Source organism: Strigops habroptila, chromosome 6 (genome assembly GCF_004027225.2).
Source record: "Strigops habroptila isolate Jane chromosome 6, bStrHab1.2.pri, whole genome shotgun sequence".
Classification (NCBI taxonomy): Eukaryota; Metazoa; Chordata; class Aves; order Psittaciformes; family Psittacidae; genus Strigops; species Strigops habroptila.
The window spans coordinates 67,545,662-67,571,781 of NC_044282.2; the positions used below are offsets into that span (position 1 = coordinate 67,545,662).

General features: G+C 42.9%; 1 protein-coding gene across 1 annotated transcript in view; it reads right to left on the reverse strand.

Moving 5' to 3' along the window:
- Positions 1-26,120, reverse strand: part of PCSK2 (proprotein convertase subtilisin/kexin type 2) — a 110,323-nt gene that overhangs the window by 69,094 nt on the left and 15,109 nt on the right. Inside the window, exon 2 of the mRNA XM_030490221.1 lies at positions 20,362-20,466. Within this exon, the coding sequence (XP_030346081.1) occupies positions 20,362-20,466 (105 nt within the window). The remainder of the gene's footprint in view (positions 1-20,361; positions 20,467-26,120) is intronic.

Here is a 26,120-nt window from a genome sequence, read left to right on the forward strand (position 1 = left end):
ATGGCACATGGACATGACCTGAAGACCTTCTAGTGTAGGTGCACCGCTGTGCATTGTATTGGCTCACAGGTTGCTCCCCCTACAGCATTTCCATCTTGGAGCTTGTACAGGGGTCAGCATAAGCTCCTGTGACCCACTGCACAGAAATACGGCAAAAACCCCAGTGTGATCCCCACCTGAGTGATCCTCCTCATTTAAGCCAGGTACCCTGTTCCTCCACAAGTGCATACAGGTGTCTGGGGCAATTTTTCTTCCCTTTATCATAACTCACAAAGCAGGCAATGGTTTAGAGGGCAAGAAAGCACAAACACCTCATACTTTACACTAGCATGTAACTGAAGTCGTGGTTTAGTCAGGGATGAAGAAAGCAGATGGTTATTTGGTTTGTTTTACCTTAAGGTTTGTTATGAAAACAGAGTCCTGGAAAGCTACTGTGTTGTCCAGTAAAAACTTAACTGAGGTCCTTAAGGAAAACATGGACAAAAAGAAAAAAAAAAAAAAAAAAAAAAAAAATCCCTTTCCTGCTGTCAACCTTCAAAAGAAAAAATAAAGGCAGAACTGAGAAAAGTTCTCTTCTATTCCCCCCTCACATGTCCCCTCTCAATATAACCCACGACTTGACAAGAAAACCCCATATAAATCTCAAGGACATCATTCATCACGTCTTTCATCAAAGCCCCTAGTTCTTCTAGCCAGGGTGGGTAGACAGCTGCTGCTTCAATCAGACAAAACATATTAAAAGAGGTTTCAAATAACCTCACAAAGGAGACAAAAACTATTTATCATTTCATTCCACATCTCCATCTGAGGGTAACACGCTCAAAGCAGACAGAACCTCAGTGCTGCAGTTTGGGATCAGAGCTAAGAAGATGCCTTGTCCTGGTGTTCTGTGGATGCTTCTGGCAGTTGGGGTAGGAGAAATGAAAGGAGCTAAATGTCAGCTTCCTGACATTTAAATGCAGAGATCCAAGAGAGCTCCCATATCCATGAGCAAATAGTAGAATAAAAACCATGCAACACCAACACAACCCTAATTGCTAAGAAATCACTGATACAGCTCTGTGCCAAACTATACCTTCCCTAGCCCATCAACACACAGTTGGGGTCAGTAGCATAGTCTAAAGTAGCACAAAGGCAAGCATTTCCCTGCCTGTTTCTTTTCATCTGAAAATGCAAAGGCAGGAGGGTGCTGGATTTTACCTTTTGGGAAATGCTGCACCTATGTTTTTTACATACATACACTTCTACATGTTCAGTTAAACAACTTGCACATAGTTTATGCAAAAAATTAGTTGCTTATTGGACAGCAAGAATGAAACAGTGAATGAGAAAATATTACTTGGGTTACAGTCTCCTGAGCACAAAGATCTCTCACTCCAATCTTTATCATGCTAGAGAGGTAAATATGTTTTCTCCATCTGCTGCTGCTGTTACCCAGGACAAGCAAGCGTCATCCTGGGAAAAGCTGGAAGGAGCCATGGGGAAGCAAGGACAGGAGCAGAGGCAGGACCACTGTACTGGATTATACCCAGGGACAAATGCCTCCGTACAATTCTGTTATTATTTTATGCTTAGATAGCCTCTAGCACAGTAATTTCCCCTGAGCCTCCAGATCATGCATGTGGAAACACTAAATGACAACAGTAATTATAGTTTAAGGTTACTGTCCTTTGTTTAATTCTTTTGGGCTTCAGAGGATCTGCACTAATCTCTTGGTTTTTATTCTTCCCCCTGTTCTCATCTCAGTTTTCTCATTGCCCAGGTGCTGTAAAGACCACAAATGGCTTTAATCCAACCTCGGTTTTTATTTTCTTCTCTCCCCCCCTCCCTTTCCAGAACAGTAGATTAGCATCTGGAAGCTACTCCTGGCTTTTGCTCTGCTTTGCTGTGTGACCTTTTGGAAAATTTAAAGCCTCCCCTCTATTTATTTCCAGCATTTGTGAAATGGGCATAATCCATACCCGCAACATGCTTCGAAACCTGTAGTTCAAGATTATTTCATTATGTACTGTAAAATACAACAAATTATTTCAGACAGACAGACAGACCATTTCAGTGGGAGATCTGCAGGTTAAGCCACCAAAGCAGTCCCTTCCTCACTGACATCTATTTTGTAGGCAGACAGAGAGTATAAGGGAAGATTTATTTGACTTCATGGCTTACACTGAATTATTCATTGTTTGCAAGTCAGGTAGGTAATTCACCTTGCACACACTTCTCAAGTACAGTGCTAATAAGAAAACCACGATGAGTAGATTCTTCTGACAAATAACATTCTCAGGTAAACATCTGCCTTTAGGGAAACACGTTCTTTATGCAAAAATGTTCAGTGTTCCACAGTGAATGGCAGGACACCACTAGTTGTCAGTTTGACTCACACTCCTAAAAGCAGTGTCCTTTTTCATACCTCTCAATCTGAAATTTGCATTTCTTTCATACATTCAAACTTTCTTCCAAACCTCACTGACACATGAAAGTGAAAACATTTCATAATTAAACTCCAAATTCCACTGAGAGCGCATAAGGCAACCCTGAAATGAAGCAAAAACACTTTTTCACTATGACAAGTTGCTCACTGCAGAACAAGTTTTCTTCCTGAGACAAAACTAACCAGATCCAATCATTTATATCCCCTTTTCCAGGCTTCTCTCCAACTAGATTCCTGGAAGTTAAAGAAAAAAATAAATAATCATTAATTAGGAAAAAATTCTTCACTATGAGGGTGGTGAGACACTGGCACAGGGTGCCCAGAGAAGCTGCGGCTGCCCCATCCCTGGCAGTGTTCAAGGCCAGGCTGGATGGGGCTTTGAGCAACCTGGTCTAGTGGAAGGTGTCCCTGCCTGTGGGAGGGGGTTGGAACTGGGTGAGCTTTAAAGTTCCTTCCAACCCAAACCATTCTGTGATTCATACCTCATCTTCTGTATATCTCAAGTTAAGTAGTGAGGTTTTTGTTTCAGTGAATGATAGCCTATGAGTAAAAAATGCTTCTTTCTTTGATGGACTGCAACACTCAGCTCCCATTACCTCCTCAGAACAGGGTTTAAGAAGCTGTTACGAGAAGAGCCATGCCCTGACTGAGGGAAATGCCTCAGTCTTCAGCAGCAAATGCTCTGACCACACCATGAAAGTCTTGGAAAGCAAATGCAGGGACTGTGAGAACGAAGACCTTAGGCCCACTGTAGGAGAGGATCAGGTTCGAGACCATCTTAAGAACCTGAATGTGCACAAGTCCATGGGACCTGATGAAATCCATCCGCGGGTCCTGAAGGAGCTGGCGAATGAAGTTGCTAAACCACTGTCCATCATATTCAAAAAATCCTGGCAGTCAGGTGAAGTTCCCGATGACTGGAAGAAGGGTAATATAACCCTCATTTTCAAGAAGGGGAAGGTGGAAGACCCGGGGAACTACAGACCGGTCAGTCTCATCTCTGCGCCTGGCAAAATCTTGGAGCAGATTCTCCTGGAAAACATGCTAAGGCACATGAAAAACAACGAGGTGGTTGGTGACAGCCAACATGGCTTCACTAAGGGGAAATCCTGCCTGACCAATTTGGTGGCCGCCTATGATGGGGCCATGGAACTGATGGACAGCGGCAGAGCAGTTGACGTCATCTACCTGGACTTGTGCAAAGCGTTTAACACTGTCCCGCATGACATCCTTGTCTCTAAATTGGAGAGACATCAATTTGATAGATGGACCACTCGGTGGATAAAAAACTGGCTCGATGTCCGCACACAAAGTGTTGTGGTAAACGGCTCAATGTCCAGTTGGAAACCTGTAACGAGTGGTGTCCCTCAGGGATCGGTGTTGGGACCGGTCCTGTTCAACATCTTTGTCGGCGACATGGACAGTGGGATGGAGTGCGCCCTCAGCAAGTTTGCCGATGACACCAAGCTGTGTGGTTCGGTTGATACGCTGGAGGGAAGGGATGCCATCCAGAGGGACCTTGACACGCTTGTGAGGTGGGCCGATGCCAACCTTATGAAGTTTAACCAAGCCAAGTGGAAGGTCCTACACCTGGGTCGGGGCAATCCCAGGCACAGCTACAGGTTGGGCAGAGAAGAGATTCAGAGCAGCCCTGCAGAGAAGGACTTGGGGGTGTTGGCTGACGAGAAGCTTAACATAAGCCGGCTTAAATGTGTGCTTGCAGCCCAGAAAGCCAACCGTACCCTGGGCTGCATCAAAAGAAGCATGACCAGCAGGTCGAAGGAGGTGATCCTGCCCCTCTACTCTGCTCTTGTGAGACCTCACTTGGAGTACTGCGTACAGTTCTGGTGTCCTCAACATAAAAAGGACATGGAGCTGTTGGAGCAAGTCCAGAGGAGGGCCACGAGGATGATAAGAGGGCTGGAGCACCTCCCGTACGAAGACAGGCTGAGAGAGTTGGGGCTGTTCAGCCTGGAGAAGAGAAGGCTGCGTGGAGACCTCATAGCAGCCTTCCAGTATCTGAAGGGGGTCTACAAGGATGCTGGGGAGGGACTCTTCCTTAGGGACTGTAGTGGTAGGACAAGGGGTAATGGGTTCAAACTTAAACAGGGGAAGTTTAGATTAGATATAAGGAAGTTGTTCTTTACAGTGAGGGTGGTGAAGCACTGGAATGGGTTGCCCAGGGAGGTTGTGGATGCTCCATCCCTGGCGGTGTTCAAGGCCAGGTTGGACAGAGCCCTGGACCACGTGGTTTAGGGCAAGGTGTCCCTGCCCATGGCAGGGGGGTTGGAACTAGATGATCTTAAGGTCCTTTCCAACCCTTACTATTCTATGATTCTATGATTCTAAATCTCAGCCTCCTTAGATATCTTTAGAAAAGGCAGGGTGAGTTGAGTTCCCTTGATTTGCTTGTGATACAACTCTTGAGGCAGTTCTGGCTATCAATGGCTTCTGAGAGTAACATCCAAACAGGACTAAAAAAACCTTCTGATGCAGATGTTCAGCAAATAGTCATTGTTCAGTGAATTGGCAATTGAAACACTTGGCTTGTGCCAAGCCCCTTTGCTTCTATTTTTCACAATGGCTATAGACCAAAGAACCAGTGGAGGTTTGTTAGAGTTATCTGGCATCAGAGAGAGGTCAGTCTGCACAGCTGTGAGAAGCTCTAACCCTCACAGTGGCACTGCTGCCTTTAGGTTTGGTGATAGCCATTTACGTTCAATTAAGAACAGCAGTGAAGTGAGCAGTGAGTTACCCATTTCTATGAGCAGAAGAAGGCTGTAGTCCTGGCTGATAATCAGATGCTTCTTTTAGAGGTTGTCTCCCACTAGCTATTTTTGGTTGCACAAAACATACTTTTCACATTGTGGCAACAGGATGTTCATTTGGAAAGAAATAATGAAACTGAAGAAAACAAGCAAAAATGATCATGAAACAAAATCTTACAGAGGTTCTGACCAGAAAGGTTGAAACAAAACGGAACTAGGGTTTTTCTTCCCCTAAATAAAATCACTTGGTGCAGTACAACATATTTCCCCCAATTCGGTATTTCAAATACGAAAAGGTTGATTTTGTTTCTGTTATTTTGTGACTGCAATATCAGAAAGAAAATGAGTTTAAGTCTTAAATTTTTTTTTTTTTTCTTTTAGGAAAATTATTTTTTCAGTTAGTCTGACAGAAAAATTTTCATAGCTTTTCCCATAACATGCCCTGTACAACTTCGGGAAGGACTGTTGAGATTTAGGAGATATGAATACGGTTAGATCTGGAAACAAGGAAGTAAAAGTTTAACAAGGAAGTTTCCCCTACTCTTTTCAGAAAATCAAGTCATAACAGGAATCCTCTTCCTATAGCGACCAAGGGAATTATTCCAAGAAAAGCTCACGTTCCAAAAAAAATAAAATGGATTCCAAATAATGTTTTCCCAGGAGAGCATCACAGTTGGGAAAAGAATATAAAGCAAGCACTGTTCAATTACGTCAGTATCTCCTGGCCTAAGAGAATCAGCATTTTCATCCAGACTCTGCCAGAGATTGCCTGTTGCCCTATGGTGTCAGAGCCATAAAATGCATGAGGCAGGCTATTGCAAGAGGAGTTCAGCTTGCTCCGGGTTGGAAAAAACAGCAGTTATAACAGTACCTATAAGGTTTATAAAAAGTATCTCACATTTTTAAGACACTGTGCAGACATGACTAGAAGGTGGCTTTTCCAAAGAGCAGAGGGGCCGTGACAGCAGCTGCCTTGAGCTCCTTGTTTCTCTGGGAGAGAATGCCTCCAGGCACTATGTACTTAAGAGTGGCCTATAAGAAAGATGGGGAGAGACTTTTTAGCAGGATCTGTTGCGACAGGACGAGGAGTGATGGTTTTAAACTAAAAGAGAGGAGATTCAGGCTGGATGTGAGGAAAAAATTCTTTACAATGAGGGTGGTGAAACACTGGCACAGGTTGCCCAGAGAGGTGGTGGATGCCCCGTACCTGGAGGCATTCAAGGCCAGGCTGGATGCGGTTCTGGGCAATCTGATCTAGCTGAAGATGTCCCTACTTATTGCAGGGGAGTTGCACTACATGACCTTTGAAGGTCCCTTCCAAGCTAAACTATTCTATGACTCTATGATTATAGTGCTGACTTTTGTGTTACCACCGGTAGGACAAAAGTGACCCAGCAATCCAGAAGCTCTCCAGGGAAAGGCTGGCTGAGCAACAGGAAAACCAGTAGCTTAACGCAGAAGATGGGCTCGGTATTGAGTTTATCATATTTGCCAGATGAGAGAGCCAAGTTAGATGGGAACAAATGTAATCAATCACTCAGCCTCAGACTCCAAGACAAAACACAGGGCATCTCCTTGCCCCAGTGGCTTATTTTGTTTTTCAGGTTCTTGACGAGGATACAACCAACGCATCTGGACTTCCTCCAAAGAACAGGAATAGGAGAGAACATGCAGAGCTGGTGAGGAAGAGGAGAACCAGCTATGAATGTTAAGCGTAGCACTGCAGTGTTACATAACCTAGAGCCCAGCAGTAATCAGCTTAGTGATACTGCTGTGAGACCAGGAGCATCAAAATAATAATTAGATCTGGTGATTCTGATTCTTCTGTGAAGACTTCATGTTTGCGAGGCTCATGGATCCCTTACCGTGTACTCCTCTATATGAAAGATTAATTCTTGGAATCACTAAAGATAAAATGAATGGAAACAGGCTATTTACATTTATGAACTATGAAATCTGTGCACGTAATAAGAGCATATTTCTTTTCAGGACTCAGACAGTAGATGACTATCATATAAACCATAAAACTGTATGTTCACAGAAATGTGGCCATTCAGCTATCACTTCATATAAGCAAAATTGTAATATTGATCAGAGTCCATTTATGATAGTATGGAACTGATACTATATAACTAATTAGTAAAAATATGTACCATGGAGATGTTAAGGCATTTCTTAGTCTTTCCACAATGTTTTATTCTACTCGGTCCTGTTCTCCCCCTCAGCTGGAAGTTTACAAGGCAAAGAAGCATTATTCAACTTCCCCAGCCCATGACATACATATTAGCATTTTAATTGCTATGGGCTATTCTCAGCTGTTGGAGGCACCCATTTTGCTGATGTTCCAATGCAGCATCAAGTAATAACTGCAGAAAACTGTTCAGAAATAATTTAAATCTGAACCTTTAATTCGTTTCCATTGTATCTCCAAATACTGCAATCAACTTTCTCTGACCTTTGGAAACCCCTTTTTGTATTCATGGAACACATCATGCATACAAGCAACGATTTCACAGATGTATTTGTAACTCCTTGTTGGCTCTGGGCTCTAGAGTTGGTAGCAAAAATAAAATTAATATTATACTTAAGAGATTTCATATACACTTCGAAGAACTGGAAACACAGAATGCTTGTGACAACAGTGTTTTGGAACAGGCTGCAATAAACCAATAGACTGAAATGCTGTTCAGAAAGAAAACACTCATCAAATTTTAAACAGCACTAAAGTATGTTAAATGGCATGGGAGGATGCACTACATAATACATTTATTGTGTGATATAGTAACATATGCCATTATATCGATTCTTTTAGCTCAAGTCTCTTAGCAGAAGCGGGGGGAGGGTTAACATTACAGCCCTCCAACACAAGCCCTGGCACAGCACGTTCAGATATCCCAGAAAACTACACCAAAAAAATGTTCCAGTCTTATGTTGCTATTGATTTAACTGTACACCCTCAGCTGCACCACCTTTTAGTTATTGCCAATGTCATGTACAGCAAACAGTTCTGGTCATCTAACTGCACACGCAAGAAACCTAGATTTTCTGACGTAAAGAAAGAAATAAACCGTTATAAATTCATTTTCATTCCAAATCTACCATGCCACAGTCTAAAATACATGGGCATCATATACTATCAGCAATATTTTAACTAATTCTATGTTCTTCCCAAAGTATACATCAACCAATATATTTCCAATCTTCCAAAAGGCAGTTTCCCAGTCTCCAAATATTCTGCTAGGCTTAGAGATTTGCCAAAAGAAAATGGACTCCAAAATGTCTTGCATTGCTCCAGAGGAAGTTTTTCTAGCATACAGTTTACTTGTATTGAAAAGAAGGTATATCTGAATACATTTGCTTTCTGAACTGAAAGTGAAGTTAACCCTGAAGATGGGCTTACACATGGCAGTCTGGATTCTGTCATAGCTCTAACATTGGTGACTTGGGAAGGGAAAGCACTTCTGAATCCCCACATATTTTGCCATCATCAAGCACAAGTTCTCCCAGGCCATGACTAACTCTTCCATGCCAACCCCAGCTGTCCTGACCTGAGCCCTGGCAAGAGGAAGGGAGAAGGGTCACCACACAGTGCAGGAGATATCGGCACGGTGACGGTCCAGAGAAGGCTTTTCTTCATCTCACCATCAGACTGCAGCTGACTTCCCAGAGAGAAAGGCATGATTATCACCACTACCACATCCATGGATTGCTGGATCCAGTGAATATCAAGATATTCATGAGCTTCAGTGATTGTTAGCTCAGCACATCAAAGCGCTGGATTTCTTACTCAAAACCAAACCAAACTTGTCCCAAACCAAAGCATATTCGTGCAGCTCAATAGGTTCCACATTAATCCAAAGTCACTGGCTCACACTGTTCATTCTTCTCAATATCCTAGTAACAAAAAACCTTAAATATTCTCACCACTGCCACTGCTTGTATTATAATATTAAACAGACCCCACTGACCATTCGAAGTTGGAAATTGCACAGACAAATAACAAAGACAAGGCCTGCTCCACAAAACAGAGACTCTAATCACCAGGCAGGAAGCAAGAGACAGGAAAAAGCAGAGGGAGACTGGGGAGTGATGCTGCAGTCAACAGAACAGACATCAACAATAAAGCAGAAACTTAACTAATGCCAGTTCAGCAATTTACAGGCAGCAGAGTGGAGGCTGAATGTGGTCTGCTGTCTCAACAGGCTTCTGTAAAACTATTGAACTTCCACATGATTACAAGTATTTTTGAGGAATAAAGCTCATTTTATTGCCTTACTCTACGTAATATGTTCAGCAATATGAAAATGATATAATTATGTGGCTGGAAACAACTTCAAGAGGTCATCTGAGCCATCCCCAAGGCCCCAGGGAGGTATCAGCAACACCCGAGTCACTTACGATCACTGCTGAACTGTGTCTTGAAACCACTGACCATGCAGACTCCACAGCCCCCGGTGCACCAGGACTCCAGTGCCTCACTACTTTTATTATAGGAAAATTCTATGTGAATCTGCACAGCATTGTCTTCACTTATCAGTCTACTATCTTGTGGTACATTCTTTTATATTTTTTTCTAATAGAAATAGTCCTAGCTTACCCTATAATTTTAGTTATACACTGTCTCCATAAAAGACACCTGTATGTTTGAGTTTGACGTCATTTTGATAGTCTGTTATTTTATTATGTGCGGCTAATGATGCTTTTTCATATAATACAACTATAAAAGATTCTTTAATGCTGATGTTGATGGACTTTTTTTCTCCCTGAAGCTGTCTTTCTAGTTACAAACAGAAATAATAGATCAATTTAGCTTCACTTTTACATCATGCTGGATATAACTGCATTTGCTCCAGCAGCAAATTGTTTGAAATGCTTAATATTCCATACTCAAGTGTTGTAATATTTTACATTAGAATTGTATTGCACATCACAAATACAACATACACACAAAGCCAACATACGGGCCAGCAATGCCACACTTACCATCAGGAATACAAACTTAGAAACTGGGAAGTTCTTCATCATATGCTTAATACAGGCTGTTACAGGCTGTTTAGAAAAGACAGGCCAGGCAGACGGGGAGGGGGCGTTGCTATCTATGTCAGTGATAGGCTAGAGAGTATGGAACTCTGTCTGGGGACGGGTGATGAGGTAACAGAGTGTTTGTGGGTCAGGATCAAAGGGAAAACAGCAACAGGGGACATTACAGTGGGGATCTGTTACAGGCCGCCTGATCAAGAGGACTCTGTGGATGAAGCGCTCTACAGACAGATAGGAGCAGCCTCACGCTCGCAGGCCCTGGTCCTCATGGGGGACTTCAACCATCCTGACATCTGTTGGAGGGACGGTATGGCCCGGCACAAGCAATCCAGGAGGTTCCTCGATTGTGTGGAAGACAACTTCCTCTTTCAAGCAGTAGAGGAGCCGACGAGGAGAGGTGCCATGCTGGACCTTGTGCTCACCAACAGGGAGGGACTGGTTGGAAATGTAACGCTCCAGGGCAGCCTTGGCTCTAGTGATCACGAGATGGTTGAGTTTGAGATCCTCAGGACGGTGAGAAGAGCATGCAGCAAGCTCACTGCCCTGGACTTCAAGAAAGCAGACTTTGGCCTCTTCAGGAGCCTCCTTAGTAAGGTTTCATGGGATACAGTCCTAGAGGGCAGGGGGGCCCAAAACTGCTGGTCAATATTCAAGGATCACCTGCTACGTGCTCAAGAGTGTTGCATCCCGACTAGAAGAAAGTGCAGCAGGAGGGCCAGGAGACCTCCATGGATGGACAAGGAGCTGCTGAGGAAACTTAGAGGGAAAAAAGAAGCTTATAGAAGGTGGAAGTGAGGACAGGCGGCCTGGGAAGAATACAGGAACATTGCCCGAGAAGCTAGGGACCAGGTTAGGAAAGCTAAGGCCCAGCTAGAATTAAGTTTGGCAAGGGATGTAAAAGATAACAGGAAAGGATTCTATAGATACGTAGCAAATAAAAGACAGACTAGGGACAATGTAGGCCCTCTCCAGAAGCTCTCAGGAGAACTGGCTACCATGGATTTGGAGAAGGCTGAGGTTCTTAATGACTTCTTTGCCTCAGTCTTCACCAGCAAATGCTCTGACCACACCACCCAAGTCTTGGAAAGCAAATGCAGGGACTGTGAGAACGAAGACCTTAGGCCCACTGTAGGAGAGGATCAGGTTCGAGACCATCTTAAGAACCTGAACGTGCACAAGTCCATGGGACCTGATGAAATCCATCCACGGGTCCTGAAGGAGCTGGCGAATGAAGTTGCTAAGCCACTGTCCATCATATTCAAAAAATCCTGGCAGTCAGGTGAAGTTCCCGATGACTGGAAGAAGGGTAATATAACCCCCATTTTCAAGAAGGGGAAGGTGGAAGACCCGGGGAACTACAGACCAGTCAGCCTCACCTCTGTGCCTGGCAAAATCTTGGAACAGTTTCTCCTGGAAAACATGCTAAGGCACATGAAAAACAACGAGGTGGTTGGTGACAGCCAACATGGCTTCACTAAGGGGAAATCCTGCCTGACCAATTTGGTGGCCTTCTATGATGGAGCCACGGAACTGATGGACAGCGGCAGAGCAGTTGATGTCATCTACCTGGACTTGTGCAAAGCATTCGACGCTGTCCCACATGACATCCTTGTCTCTAAATTGGAGAGACATCAATTTGATAGATGGACCACTCGGTGGATAAAAAACTGGCTCAATGGCCACACGCAAAGAGTTGTGGAAAATGGCTCGATGTCCAGTTGGAAACCTGTAACGAGTGGTGTCCCTCAGGGATCGGTGTTGGGACCGGTCCTGTTCAACATCTTTGTCGGTGACATGGGCAGTGGGATTGAGTGCGCCCTCAGCAAGTTTGCCGATGACACCAAGCTGTGTGGTTCGGTTGATACGCTGGAGGGAAGGGATGCCATCCAGAGGGACCTTGACACGCTTGTGAGGTGGGCCGATGCCAACCTTATGAAGTTTAACCAAGCCAAGTGCAAGGTCCTACATCTGGGTCGGGGCAATCCCAGGCACTGCTACAGGCTGGGCAGAGAAGAGATTCAGAGCAGCCCTGCAGAAAAGGACTTGGGGGTGGTGGTTGACGAGAAGCTTAACATGAGCCGGCAGTGTGCGCTTGCAGCCCAGAAAGCCAACCGTACCCTGGGCTGCATCAAAAGAAGCGTGGCCAGCAGGTCGAAGGAGGTGATCCTGCCCCTCTACTCTGCTCTTGTGAGACCCCACTTGGAGTACTGCGTACAGTTCTGGTGTCCTCAACATAAAAAGGACATGGAGCTGTTGGAGCGAGTCCAGAGGAGGGCCACGAGGATGATAAGAGGGCTGGAGCACCTCCCATATGAAGACAGGCTGAGAAAGTTGGGGCTGTTCAGCCTGGAGAAGAGAAGGCTGTGTGGTGACCTCATAGCAGCCTTCCAGTATCTGAAGGGGGTCTACAAGGATGCTGGGGAGGGACTCTTCCTTAGGGACTGTAGTGGTAGGACAAGGGGTAATGGGTTCAAACTTAAACAGAGGAAGTTTAGATTAGATATAAGGAAGAAGTTCTTTACAGTGAGGGTGGTGAAGCACTGGAATGGGTTGCCCAGGGAGGTTGTGGATGCTCCATCCCTGGCGGTGTTCAAGGCCAGGTTGGACAGAGCCTTGAGCTACGTGGTTTAGGGCAAAGTGTCCCTGCCCATGGCAGGGGGGTTGGAACTAGATGATCTTAAGGTCCTTTCCAACGCTTACGATTCTATGATTCTATGATTCTAATATACTCACTCTGCAGTGAAGGGGACTACCACGTCAAGCCTAAGTGACAGGTTAAGTACCTGAGTACCTCTAGACCTCATTATTTTTTATATCAGAAAGAGAGAGTTCTTTTTTATTCTTATTACAGAAACTGGCTGCTATGCAATAATTGTGGTATCTCAAATAAGGAGCAGCTAAGTGCTTTACAGCTGGAGTCACTGCTGGTCAGCTATGCAAAATGCAGCTGGAGGCGGCCTTCTGTGAGCAGTTTATCTCCATCAACCCTTCTTGGGCAGGTACAGAGTATACAAAGGCCAGGGATAACAAGAAATAGGACTCCCTCAGCTTCAGTTTTCAAAAAGCAATCACAGGGAATTTAGCAATCACTATTTGCAGTGACAACAGCCACGCTATGCGTATAGTAATGAACCACACCTGCTACTTCAGTGAATTTCCACTCTCTGACATTATCACAGACACAATTTCATGGCCTGAAGAGTAGCTAACCCTCTGCACTCCGGAGACACAGCAGTATCCCCTTACTTCTATCAGCCGTGCAAGAGGGGCAAAATAGTAGGAAAACCTTTTTCCTCCCTTATCAGACACCTAAATATCCTCTTTGCAATCCTGTTGATTTCTTGTTTGGTAAGACAAAGATCTTACAACACACTTCCTACAATTACTTATCTTTGTCCTACTGGCTATATGATTCTTTTTCTTTCCACATCTGAAGCACAGGTTGAATTCCACCTTTGTATGGACTAACTGCATCTGCTTTTTTTTAACACTGTGCTGTAATTCCTGCTGCTTCTTCATCTTCTCAGATAACCCCATTCATGAACCTGGACATTTAAATAACCATCCACCAACATCTGCAACAGGTCTAAATATCACAAAAGCAAAATGCTTCATTTGAGTGTTAAACTTGCTCAGTAATAAGACATACACCAGATCAATTATCAGATGATCTAATATATACAGCTGACTATGGTTTCCTCTGGAAAATAGGGGGTTTTTTTCTTATAATGCTTGCCAACTGGCTTCATTGTGAATTACAAATACAGAATCTTCAAAAAGGGCACTGAGCGGTATGGGAAAGCAAAACAAATGTTGAAGATGGTATCAACCTGAAAAAGTTATTAATACAAGAGTAGGCCTCCCTCTGAACTGGAACAGACTCTCAGAACTCCTTCGTCAAATACACTGGATAAAGCGTAAGACAACTTATGCCAGAAACAGATAAACCAGGGATCCATTCATGGATGACAGTGCCTGTCTTCTGCACAATATGCTTCATTTTGTCAGGATGACTGAAGACAAAAACATCTTCAGCTCTTGTTTGGTGAACAAACAGCGTGTAGGTTTGAGGGTGGCTGGAGTTTTTTTCAGCATTGGAAAGAAGACATTTCCACTAATGAGCTTTTCTTGGCTGTTCAATATTTATTACAGGTACTTAAGCAGAGCTTTTATTACTTAATGTTCCATTTCCTTCCAAAAGGATAACACCAATGCTCATGTAATGCTGCCCTATAGTCTCATAAAATTGATGTCAGCTCCAAACTTTACCTGGGCATAATCCTACCAGCATGCCAGCCCCATGACAGCATATATTACAGCAAAACGCTAAATAGACTTCACTGGTAAGTCTGTCATCACTACCATCCACAGCAAGAATGTACAGAAAAGAGCTGGAAACATGAAGGGCTTTCTATCCTGCCATTTTCTCCTCTCTATCCTAATGCACACATCCATACCTCCCTGCACGGCAGAGAACTGGCTGGGGGACCTGAAGCCTCCCCCTAAGAGTTGAGACTGGGTAGTAAGTCTTGGGCATTACATTCGCTTTAGAGAACGTTTATTCCCACAGATGTTCAAAGTTTCATAGATCTGAGGTCTCTGCTGTGATGAACCGCACGGAAATTAATCCCTCTACCCACAAAGGGAGTCAACAGCAGGATTACAACAGTGCACTGGTCAGGTGCTGACTCTTTCCTGTGGGATGGATTTTGGTATTGCCGCCCCTTTGCTTTTGGGAGCAAGCCGGCTTTCTTCTCAGATGGAGGAAGCATCTTGGGATAGATTCCAAGCTTTGATCCTAAACTTATCAGGGAATGAAAATCACTAGCACTGGTGAGGAAGCTGAGAGATCGAGATGTGGGGCACAGAGCAGGAGTAAAGATGCCAAATATAGCCATTTTAATAAAATAACTGCGAATTGCTCTTATTGCTCTGTTCCAGGGACAGAATTGCCTGTCTGCAGCAACAGAAGGCTGGAGAAACAGGTTACACCTCCACAGGAATTACAGAGATTCTGACCAAATCTGCAAACAAAGCTACAATGGCCCCTAACCCTTGCATCCCCAAGTCACTGCATGTACACCGAAGAACTGGGAAAACTGAGTTCTCCTGATCTTATCAGGAGGATTTTCATTTTTGCAAAGAGGAAGTTCAGTGCTAAGAGAGTGAGGAAAAAACCTCCACCTTTAATCCATCTCAAGCCTGTTGTTAATGCTGCCAGAAAGGGCACTGAAAATTGTTTTAAATTGTGCTGCCATTGCTAAGGGCTGCTGCCTGTTAAGCAGTGGTGCTCTTCCCAAGCTGCAGGCCCTCCTTCCCCCTGTTAAAGGTGACCAGGGATGAAATACCCAGCTCTGGCAGCACTTGGCAACCCCCTTTCTGGCACAGGGCACTTCTGCCTTCCCAGGTTGCAATGGTCCAACCACAAGCCAGTCATGTTAAGGGGACATGGGAGGGATCTGAGGCAATGAAGGATATGGAAGATTTTGATTGATCTAGTTAAAAGCTTAGCTCCTCTGCATTTACAGCCCCCTTTTCTTCCCTTGCCCCATGATACAAGCAGTCTGGGAGTACTCTTAGCCATGGGCACCTAGAGACTACAACCTGAAGAAGCTATGCATCTGCCCTCCCCAGACTCCTGTACCAGTACGAGTATCAGCAAAGCCTCCCTCTCTAATCCCTTTCCTCACCATAACAATTGCCATCACTGGGATGTTTATTTCCAACAAAATCACAATCTAATGCCAAACTCGCTCACCCTCAGTGGAAGATTTTCATTTCACCTTCCCCCCTCTGCAGATATATATTTATTCCCCCAACACAGATGCACTCGCATATAGATATCAGTAGCGGGACTCAGCTTTTCTCTGTATATTAAAACCTCTTTCTTGAGTGGGATTAATCTTGGCAGCTGTCTGACAGGAGAGACTGTGTGGGAGGAAAATGGTTTTATCTAAAACCTGAAAGAAAGCAAAATAATCTTCGAGAGAACAAACTGTGTTTCAACTCTTGCTCCTTCAGTGGAAGACTATTTACCAACAGAATATACCCAACAACAGCAAAAACACAGAAGTATTGCTCTGAAAAGTAACATAAAGAATGTGCATTTTTTTCCCCTTTTACTTATGTGGCCACTTTTCAAAACATTTATTAATGATACAGCTGAGTCTCTCCATAAGAGACCTGAATCTAAGTCAGTTTTGAAAAATCAAAATGAAGCAAATCCGATTATTTTCTTTTAGGTGTGGTGGAGCAGGGAAGGTCTCCACTTCCCATCCTGCCTCTACTGTACTTCCAGAGACAGGAAAGGTAACAAACAAGACAGTATGAAGTATCTCCACAGTTCTGATTTGCTTTTCCAGAGCAATCACACTGATGAAATATACCACTCTTCCTCATAATTAAAACCAAAGCTTGCTCTTACAGAAGCTGTATTTCCCCTTGCTCGCAGGGAAGTCTCCCGTGGAAAAGGCCACCTCACTCTAAGGCTGTGTTGTGACCCACACTCAGAAGGCACCACACTTTGCTGTCAGCGTGGACACCCTGTTTCCAGTCTCCCCAGTCTACCTCTGTGCTCCTCCTCAGCTCATGGTCTGGCTCCATGCCCAAATCATTCAACCTTTTTTCTGACTCTGGGCTTCTGCTCCAGCCTGTCCTGGTCATTCTCTCTTCACCTCCATGCTGATGTCTGGTCCCATCCTACTTGGGCTCCTCATTAGCTTTATGTCACTCAGGGTTCTTGCCCCCTGCTGTCACCTCCTCCCTGCATCCATGGGTCATGGCAAGGACTGCCTCCCTGCCTCCACCTCCAGGGAGTACAGCGGCTACTGAAGTGAAGCTTCCTAAAGCAAACCCAGCCTAAACGGCTGACCTTTTGGTCTGAGATATTTCAGCTAAAGCAATTAACAGATAATGGCAAATGAAAATGCAATTTTGCATGGAGAACGCTGGATATCTTGCTGCTATGTCTTATCTCATTAAACATCCCAGCTTTAACATGTAAAAATGTTAAAGGGACTTCCCCCCATCTATTTGGCACAAAAGGTACATATGGTAAAATAACAAAATACAAGTGCACCTGGAAATCATGGAAATTTGCATCTGATGCAAGAGTTGTTTCTGAGCAAGCATCTCCTGGAAGATTCTCTGCACTCCAGAGAATGTAATTTAAATAACTAAACAGCCTCCATTTAAAGCAGTTCAATTCACTGTGGCATTTGCCACACTGACAGTGAGGATCGCTGAGAGGACTGTACTGATAGCAAAAGCCATGATGCTTCATGTGCCTGCACTTTCTCCTTCTACAGTTCAGTGGAACAACACACTATATGATGCTATTACATATGCCTCTACCTGCTGCCAGCACTGCTTCAGGCTTCAGCAACACTAATGTATTAAATCATGTCAAATCCATCGTATTTGAGGCTGTTCTTCCAAGCAAAGATTCAGTTCTTGCTGCATCTCTAGGAAGGCATCTTATTAACACTCCATTCCCATTCCCTTGACAGTGATGATGTTTATCACACAACTGCTGTATACGTTTAGCATATGTCCAAATTATTTTGGTGAAAACATACAGTAAATTTTAACACAACAAAGCTTCTTTGAGCATTTTAAAAGACATGCAGAGCATGAAAATGATGCAGTAACCTGTTTGCATAGTGCTCTGCCATCTATCTCCCCGGACTCTTCAAAAACTGACATGGTTCCTCAAGGGACTTACTTGATTAAAGAACATTAATTAATTGAGTGAACATCTGTGCTGTTTTTCAACTAATAATTAAAATTAGCTAGGAATTGTAATCTTCTCCAGAGTAAAAAGTATACAGAATAACTGCAGCCCACTTTCTCACAACATTTGGGTAGGGCTAAACAACTACAGCACTTACCATAAGGGCTCCTAAGAGATTTGTAAGGCTCTGTGGTGGAAGTTTGCTTCCCGGCTAGCCCGACAACAGGAACATTTTATTCTTGGCTTCATGCGCTAACATATTAACCATGACAGTGCTGACATTTGTTGCTAAGTAAAATTGAATGTAAATGGTCTAGAAAGCTGCCGTTAAATTTAGGAATTATTTTTGGAGTTTGAAATTAAGGACTGTCAACACAACTCATGTTTCCACTTATACACAAATATGACAGGAATTTTAATGACTTCTCTAAACTCTATGTATAACACAAAGAAGGGAAATAAGAGTAATGATTTTAATTGCTCTCAAACTGTATTACAAAACACAACCTACCTGTATGGTATCGTAAGAGCTCAAGGACTATGCAAGAGGACAGAGTAAGTAGAAGGGGTAGATGAGAAAATGTCATATTACACGTGGAAATGAAATGTTGCTTCCATGCCCCTTCCATCCCTCAGTGTAACACAGGAGGTCAGGATACATCCAGGATCATCTATTTCCTCACATGGAAGATACTCTTGCTCATTTAAACACAGGGCTTTATTCCCTGCAATCAAAGGAGGGAGCCAAGGAGAGCTGAGCCATTGGTATGCAGTATCAGGAAGAAGAGGAGATTAACAGCAAAAATGAGATTTCACGGAACGTGACAGAAGCCAGCCAGGAGTCTAGAGACCACAAACATCAGATGACTGTGAAAAAAAAAAATCTCTTAACAAGAAGGTAGATTCATTTAAGCTGTTCTTAACAGCACTGCAGACACTTAGTCTAGAGGTACTCAGTGCAAAAGCCAGTCTGGAATGAAGCCACGTAATATGAGGCTGCAATGAGAATCGGTGGATTCATACAGATATCACAGGTTATTTGTAAAATTTTTAAAGGCTTTCAAAAATATGTATTTCCAGTACAGAAACACCTGCACAATAACTGTGCTCAGCCACTAGTCTGCAACACACTCACTTGCATGCTTCTTGTGAAATTGCTTTTACCAAGACTGGGTGGTTCAGGGAAATGAAAGCACCTCTCTCCGGACATCTGTTTAGTATCCAGTAACTGTAGGTGGTTTCTCAGTGGTTTACCTTCTGATCCCTGCTTGGTAAACAAAATGAGGGCAACCTGAGAATTTCCATTCAAGGCAGGTTATATGGGTCTCTTCCTCACAGCTCCTCACCTGTACCTGGTACCAGCTTTACCTAACTAGCCATGTGTATCCCAGTTGGACTTGGGTCCAAACCTACTTGAAAGTTCTGCAGAAGTAGGAGAATTAAGTTAGCAATTTATCAGACCTTGATTGCTCTGGTGTCACAGCAATAATTATGATCTTATTTAACCTATTTTTCTTCTATTCCTACTCAGATTATCATTTTCATAGGTGTTACAATACCATATAATATCTGGCAATAAAATCCTCTCTGGGAAAAAATTGTTCCTTCCTCTTTTTTGCTCACAGTACAGGGAGTTTAAATCCTACTGAAGGATTAAAAAAAGTAATCTAATTGCTGTCATGCTATCATTCTTTAGGCTTATCTACTTTCTTTGGGCAGTAAATAGACATTTTGTGCTACATGGCTCCACTCCAGCCCAGTATTATATTAGTGTAAAAACTCTGAAGAAAAAAGAATTTGCTAGTGCCAGCTCATGGCCTTGTGCAAAAAGAGCCTTTCCCTCCTGTCTGAAGGGTTTATGCTTCTGAAAACCAAGCACACCATTTGCAGACTGTGAGAAACAGCCTCTAAAAGAAATACTGGACAGCGTACACTCTCTTAGCACCTGGTGTGTATGCTATTCCCTGAGAAAGTCCCAGTGTGACTGCAGAGAAAATGCCACCATTCACATCACAAGGTCTTCTGGGCTGGATGACCCATGGATTAGCAGGATGTGATCTGGGGATGGACATCTTCTGGGGCAGATGTACCCTGGATGCCTCCCGCCCGCCATGGTAGAGAGGCAGAGTGCACAGAGATGTCCTGGAGACTCTGGCATCACTGAGTCTTACTGGAGAAAGGATACATCTCAGATAATGTAAGAGTATTTGTAGTAGTGAAATAAAAATAAAAGCTGAGGGTCTTCGGGAGGTTTCAAGCCACCAAGCTTGAAAGAAGCATGGGGAAGCAAATGTAGCCATAACCACAGATTTGATCATCACCCTGACCTCATAAAAAATAGTCTGTGTCACAAATGAAAAAATGATAGGTGCACATAATGATGAAACACTTACCCTGGAATCCTTTTCCAGATGAAGCTTGTGTTGAAGACTGCGTCTTCTCCTGGCCTTGGCAATGCCATTGTGATAAAAGAAGTATCCAGTATCTAAAAAGGGGAGCTGAGGAAGAGAGAGAAAAAAACATCATGGAGGTACTGGCTACTAATACGGCTGACATGAAAAACTATTACATGTGAAGTGATTCAGGAATCTACAAAAGGACTCTGGAAGAGTTATGACAAAACACTCTTGATAATGTCACTTCCAAGTTATTTCTGAAAAGTGCCCAGGAGCATTACAGTTATTTGCTACAGGTTTACAATGCGTAACTTCACTTGTATACACTTGGTACTATTTTCACCTTATGTTTAAGGTCAACAACGCCAATATTTCTGAAGAGCTTCCCAAATCATATCAGGATTATTTCCCATTTCCTGAAAAAGCCAGAATAAAAGAACAAAATGAACTGCAAGTGTTTTGAAACTACCACAAACCATCCTTCAGCAATAAGGCGTCACACAAGTGCTTTTCTGAGGCATTACAATGCACCTGAGCTGATGCTGTAAGTGGTAAGGCAGAAACCAGTGATTTCCACTCTCAGAAAAACATGATATCTGAAATTTCTTCTAAACACCAGGTGATGGAACATTTGAAGAATATTAAGAGAACAGAGAGCTCACAGTGTCTGGGTGGGAACAGGTTTGTACAGCTTCACTGCCTAAGACATTTAGGCAGCAAACACTTGTCAGCCCCACCTAAGGCAGGTGCCAGGGAAGGAAGATCTCAGTCCATTACTAAATGCATCTCTCTCTCTGCAGGGCTGGCAGAGAGTGATTGGAAGGCGAGCAGACATTCAGCTTTGAGAAGGCTGAAAGACATGGCGTTAGGAGAACAGCATCCCACTCCAGGAGTCAGTTAGAAAGCTCCATTTGCATCTCAAATTCTACAGATTTTCCCCCATTCCAACTTAATAGGGAGCTTCCCATTGAACATTTCTGGAGTCATAAAATCACAGACTGGTTTGGGTTGGAAGGAACCTTAAAGCTCATCCAGTTCCACGCCCCTGCCACGGGCAGGGACACCTTCCACTAGAGCAGGTTGCTCCAAGCCCCTGTGTCCAACCTGGTCTTGAACACTGCCAGGGATGGGGCAGCCACAGCTTCTCTGGGCACCCTGTGCCAGCGCCTCAGCACCCTCACAGGGAAGCACTTTTTTTCCTAATATCTCATCTCAACCTCCCCTCTGTCAGTTTAAAGCCATTCTCGCTTGTCCTGTCACTACATGCCCTTGTAAAAAGTCCCTCTCCAGATTTCTTGTAGGGCCCCTTAGGCCCCCCCTTCAGGTACTGGAAGCTTGTTATAATGTCTCTCCTGAGCCTTCTCTTCTCCAGGCTGAACAAGCCTGGAGGAATCTAAGCAAGTAACTCTGTATTTTTAAACTAAGCTTCACTTTTAAAAGTTGGGATGTATGCTAATGCTGGGAACATTTCAACTTCAAAGGTTAGGCTACCCTGCATACAAAATAACTACTTAAAAGAGATACTCCAGAGCAGCTGTGACAGCCCTGTTCCTCTCCTTTTTATTATCTACACTTCATGATAACGTAAACCTCTTAGCAGGAGTTCAAAGTTCTCTACTGAAAAACTGAGACTGATGTCTAGACAGAATATTCATTGTGAAAAACTGGGCTGAATAAGGGTAGCAGGATCTTGCTGCCATAAACCAGATTCTGTTCCTGTATACAGGTATATACAGTTCACAAATATAATTTTCCTTCTATGAAATTATCTCCTGTTTCATTAAATCCATCATTACACCTAATGCAGTTCTGCAAATATATTTTAGCATACACTCGGAGCAGTGTGGGAATGGAAGATTCAGAGTGAATTCTGAAAGTCTAAAATTTGGTCACATTCCAAAAACAGTATGTGAGGTTTTAACTTTTTTCAACAAAGTCCTTTTTTATGTTAATTGAAGCATTTAGTATCAATGAAATCAAAGCCTTTCATTTTCGCTTTTAAAATTCCATTGTGTATGACACATAATACATAAATGCAAAGTTACTTAAAAAAAAAAAAAAATCAAAGCATGCTATTCTGATATAAAGACCTCTTTTTAAGTGTTTATCAAAGGTTAAGGAGATTTCATCAAAATCATTATGGTTCCTTGGAGCTGATTTGCAGGGCTGACTAGAGAGCTTTTCTGGGCAAATAATCAGAACATCTTGCATCAGTTCCATACACACATGAAGAACACAACAGCTGAGGCAGAAGGAGAAATGAGGCTTTGAAAGCTCATGGCAGTGGCCACAGAAGTCTCCTACACTTCACATCCACCCTCAGAGCTGCAGCTTTTAATTCTGTCTGGATTTAGATAATTCTTTAAAAAGCAGATTTATGTTTAAGAAGCCTATACCTGACATCCTTACCAACTGGGTAATCAGGTGTTTCCATAATCCAGAGTTTGGCAATAGAACTGACTGTCCAGGAAAAGGCCCTTCCCCCATGTTGAATACATTACTCTGTGCCTCAAAAATATGCAGGGAAAAAAACATCTAAATAGCCGGATCAGTTACAGCTTGAAATCCATCTCACCGTGCTAAGCACTACCATCCATCGCAAGCTGTGGTTCAATTACCCCTCTAATTCTCTCAGTGAAATCAGGCTATTTTCCTTCTTTTTATCTCAGTTATCAACCATTCAAATCAATTCCAGTTGAATATTGATCTTGATGCTCTTCCATTAACGAATATGCTCAGCAATTTTGAAGGTATCTGGGAATATACAACACATCCACTGTTCATTTTCTGTGCAGGGTTAGTTTCTAGTGCCACTTAGAATGAAGCAATGTATTATATAAACTTCTAAAGCTGGTATATTCAAGTCAGACCAGTTACAGTCAGTACAACGATGACCAAGTTTATGGACAAAACCATGAATAACTTGAAGACTATTCCACTCTTTCCATACACATCCCGGTACTCAGATATTTTACAGTTCACATGGTCTTCATTTTCCATCTCACTCAATGAAACTTGGGGGGACAGATGGAAGGCAGCTAAGTGAGGCAATACCTGAAATATGACATGATCAAACACCACGGATTGTGAATAATTAATAGCAGAAGCCAAGCAATTTGCAGGAAGAATCCAAACTCTGCAGTTAATCCTTAAAATTAATGAACGTACACAAAGGAGAAGTCAGACACCAGCAAAGGGCCTAAAATGCCACACGCTTTGATGAGGATTTTGCATTGAGATCTGTGAATACCAGAAGCAACCACTGATTTGCTCCTGTTTTGATGAACTCCTGCTACTGAGCCAGTAACTCCTCTGCAGCAACCAAGCGGCAGGACGCAGGTAGCTCCCAGCAGGGTTTACATTCCAGCTATTAACTACTCCAGGAGATCTACTCTGATTTGGAGCTAGAGCAAAATAGCAAATAGCAAAATGAACAGTGCATGTAATGAAGTGAAATGAAAACAGAAGGGCTCCTGTACATAAAAACCCTCCAAGGTGTCACCAGCAATAGCTACCCTGTAATATTCTCATTGTAAAGCTGGAATCGTATTTGAGTGAAATTCCTATTTCAGCAGCAGCAGGTTCTGAATTTAACATGGAAGAATGATGCACTCAGCCTGGTGGTTCAGGTTCTTTTTGTAAGACAGAAGCAAAGCTTCCTGTCCCCAGAGAAAATTAGTAACTATGTAAGATAACTAATCACTGGAAAGCACTTCAATATTCAAGTGAGGAGGATTATTTAGAGTTAGAAAAGGGTCTACTATTGCCTTAATGTATAAACATGGTCCAATACAACGTAGGACTCTTGAGAATGTCAGGAATTACAGGCACTTCATTACTTGCAATATTCATATAAAATTACTGGTGAAAAATACATACAAGCAAAACCAGCTTCACAAATAGGACACAGCAAGTAGAGCAAACTCATATATCCACTTTTCTCCTTTTCTTCAGATTTGCAACCTCCTTGCAGTTACGAACAACTCTATCTAAAGTAAAGATGAAATCCCGTTTAAGCTCCTTCCTGAAAAGGACGTGGACCAGAAAATAAGTTTTAAAAATTCAGTCTTCAACTAAATGGAGGAATGAAAGACTCTTTCAATGGAAGAGGCTTAGCTGGAAAGCAAAATGGCTTGGATGTACCATTCAGTAACAATTCGCATTGTGCATAGTTTTAGCACCGATATCTCTTACGTATCCTGGCTGTTCTCAGATTACTGCTCCACCAGAGAACTCCAGGTATAACTATCATTGAAATAAAAATAACTAAATTAAATCCATGGCTCTCAGCCTTTCTGCACTCTTCTCCTTACATCTGACAAATTTTCCCCAACAAGAGAAAAGAGCACGAAATTTACTGTGCTGCCCTAGATGCCACTTGTGGGAAGAAGGGTTGTAAATAGGCAGATACGATTCTCCCCTGCCAGGCATTGCTTCTGGCTGCTATAAGGTCTCCCAGGAAGTTTTAAGAGGTGATATATAGAACACAAAAAAATAGAGAAACCTTGGTTCCCAAGCTTACCTTTAACATTAAATTTTACTGACCCCTTATTTTCAACATTACATTTTACTGACTCACTTCAGGGCTCTATATACATACATCTCACAAACAACTTAATGGTGCCCACAAAAAGCTTAAGAACAGATTTGATTGCCCCCTTCTATTTTAATGGAACTGATCTCTAACTAGTCTTCCTATGCCACCCTTCCTGCTGTATCACATAATTCTACATCCCTACATTACACCCCTAGCCTTTGTGCATTATTTCCAATGATTTCTCCCTGATATGGTAATATTCTAAAACTGCCTTACTTCAACTTACTCTTAAGGTTCCTCTCCCAAGTTACCAATGGAGACAACAGTCTGTAACAATTTTCTTTTGAGCAAAATCATTTAAAATACAAGCAAAGGGTGATGTATAACAAGATACCCCTAGGTTGCCTTCTTTGATCATCACCAAAATCAGCATAAATGGATCCACCAGTAAGTGAGTCACAGAAAGCCCTCATCCATCCAGGCTGACGACAAAGACCCTTCCCAGGGCTGCTTGCCTTTGTATGAGTATGTGGCCAGGCATATGAGGGTTCCAACAAGCACTGGTGCTAAAGAAACTCTTTGTAGGCTCTGAGAGAAAACATAATACCTATTCTCCAAATTAAAATAAATACATACATTGTTCGGGGTTTTTTTTTTAAGTATAACGTAAACATGTCTTACCACCAGAACCCAAGCACAGCTCCTGACTTCAGAAGGGGCCATAAATCTCCACAGGTGAGCTCTTTCATCCCATTACTGATCAGTAATTACATCAACGGAAAACATCATCTAAACCTGGCACAAGTAAATGTACGTGGAGCCTTCACAGGCCCCACAGGCCTTACTCCTTCAGTTGCCATTATAGCTGAAGCACAACAAAGTGCCTCCCAGCAGAAATTAGAAACCTTTTAGAAACCTTTTCATCCCAGTTTCACCAAATGCACTGAAGATGCTTATAAATATTCAATATGAATTTTTAAACTCTCTTTCTCTCATTTTCCCTCACCCCAATTAGCATTAGAAATCATTTTACTTTTAAATACACAGATGGGGAACCAAGTCTGAAGTCAAAAGCACTCACTCACTATAGCGACAAGGGCCATGTAAGAGTAGAGCCAGCTAGAAACGGCATCGAAATAACACAGAACAAAGGACAGACAAGAAGGGATTAATTCAAACGGTGGTGGAGAAATGTGAAATAGCACAGAGGACTAAAGCC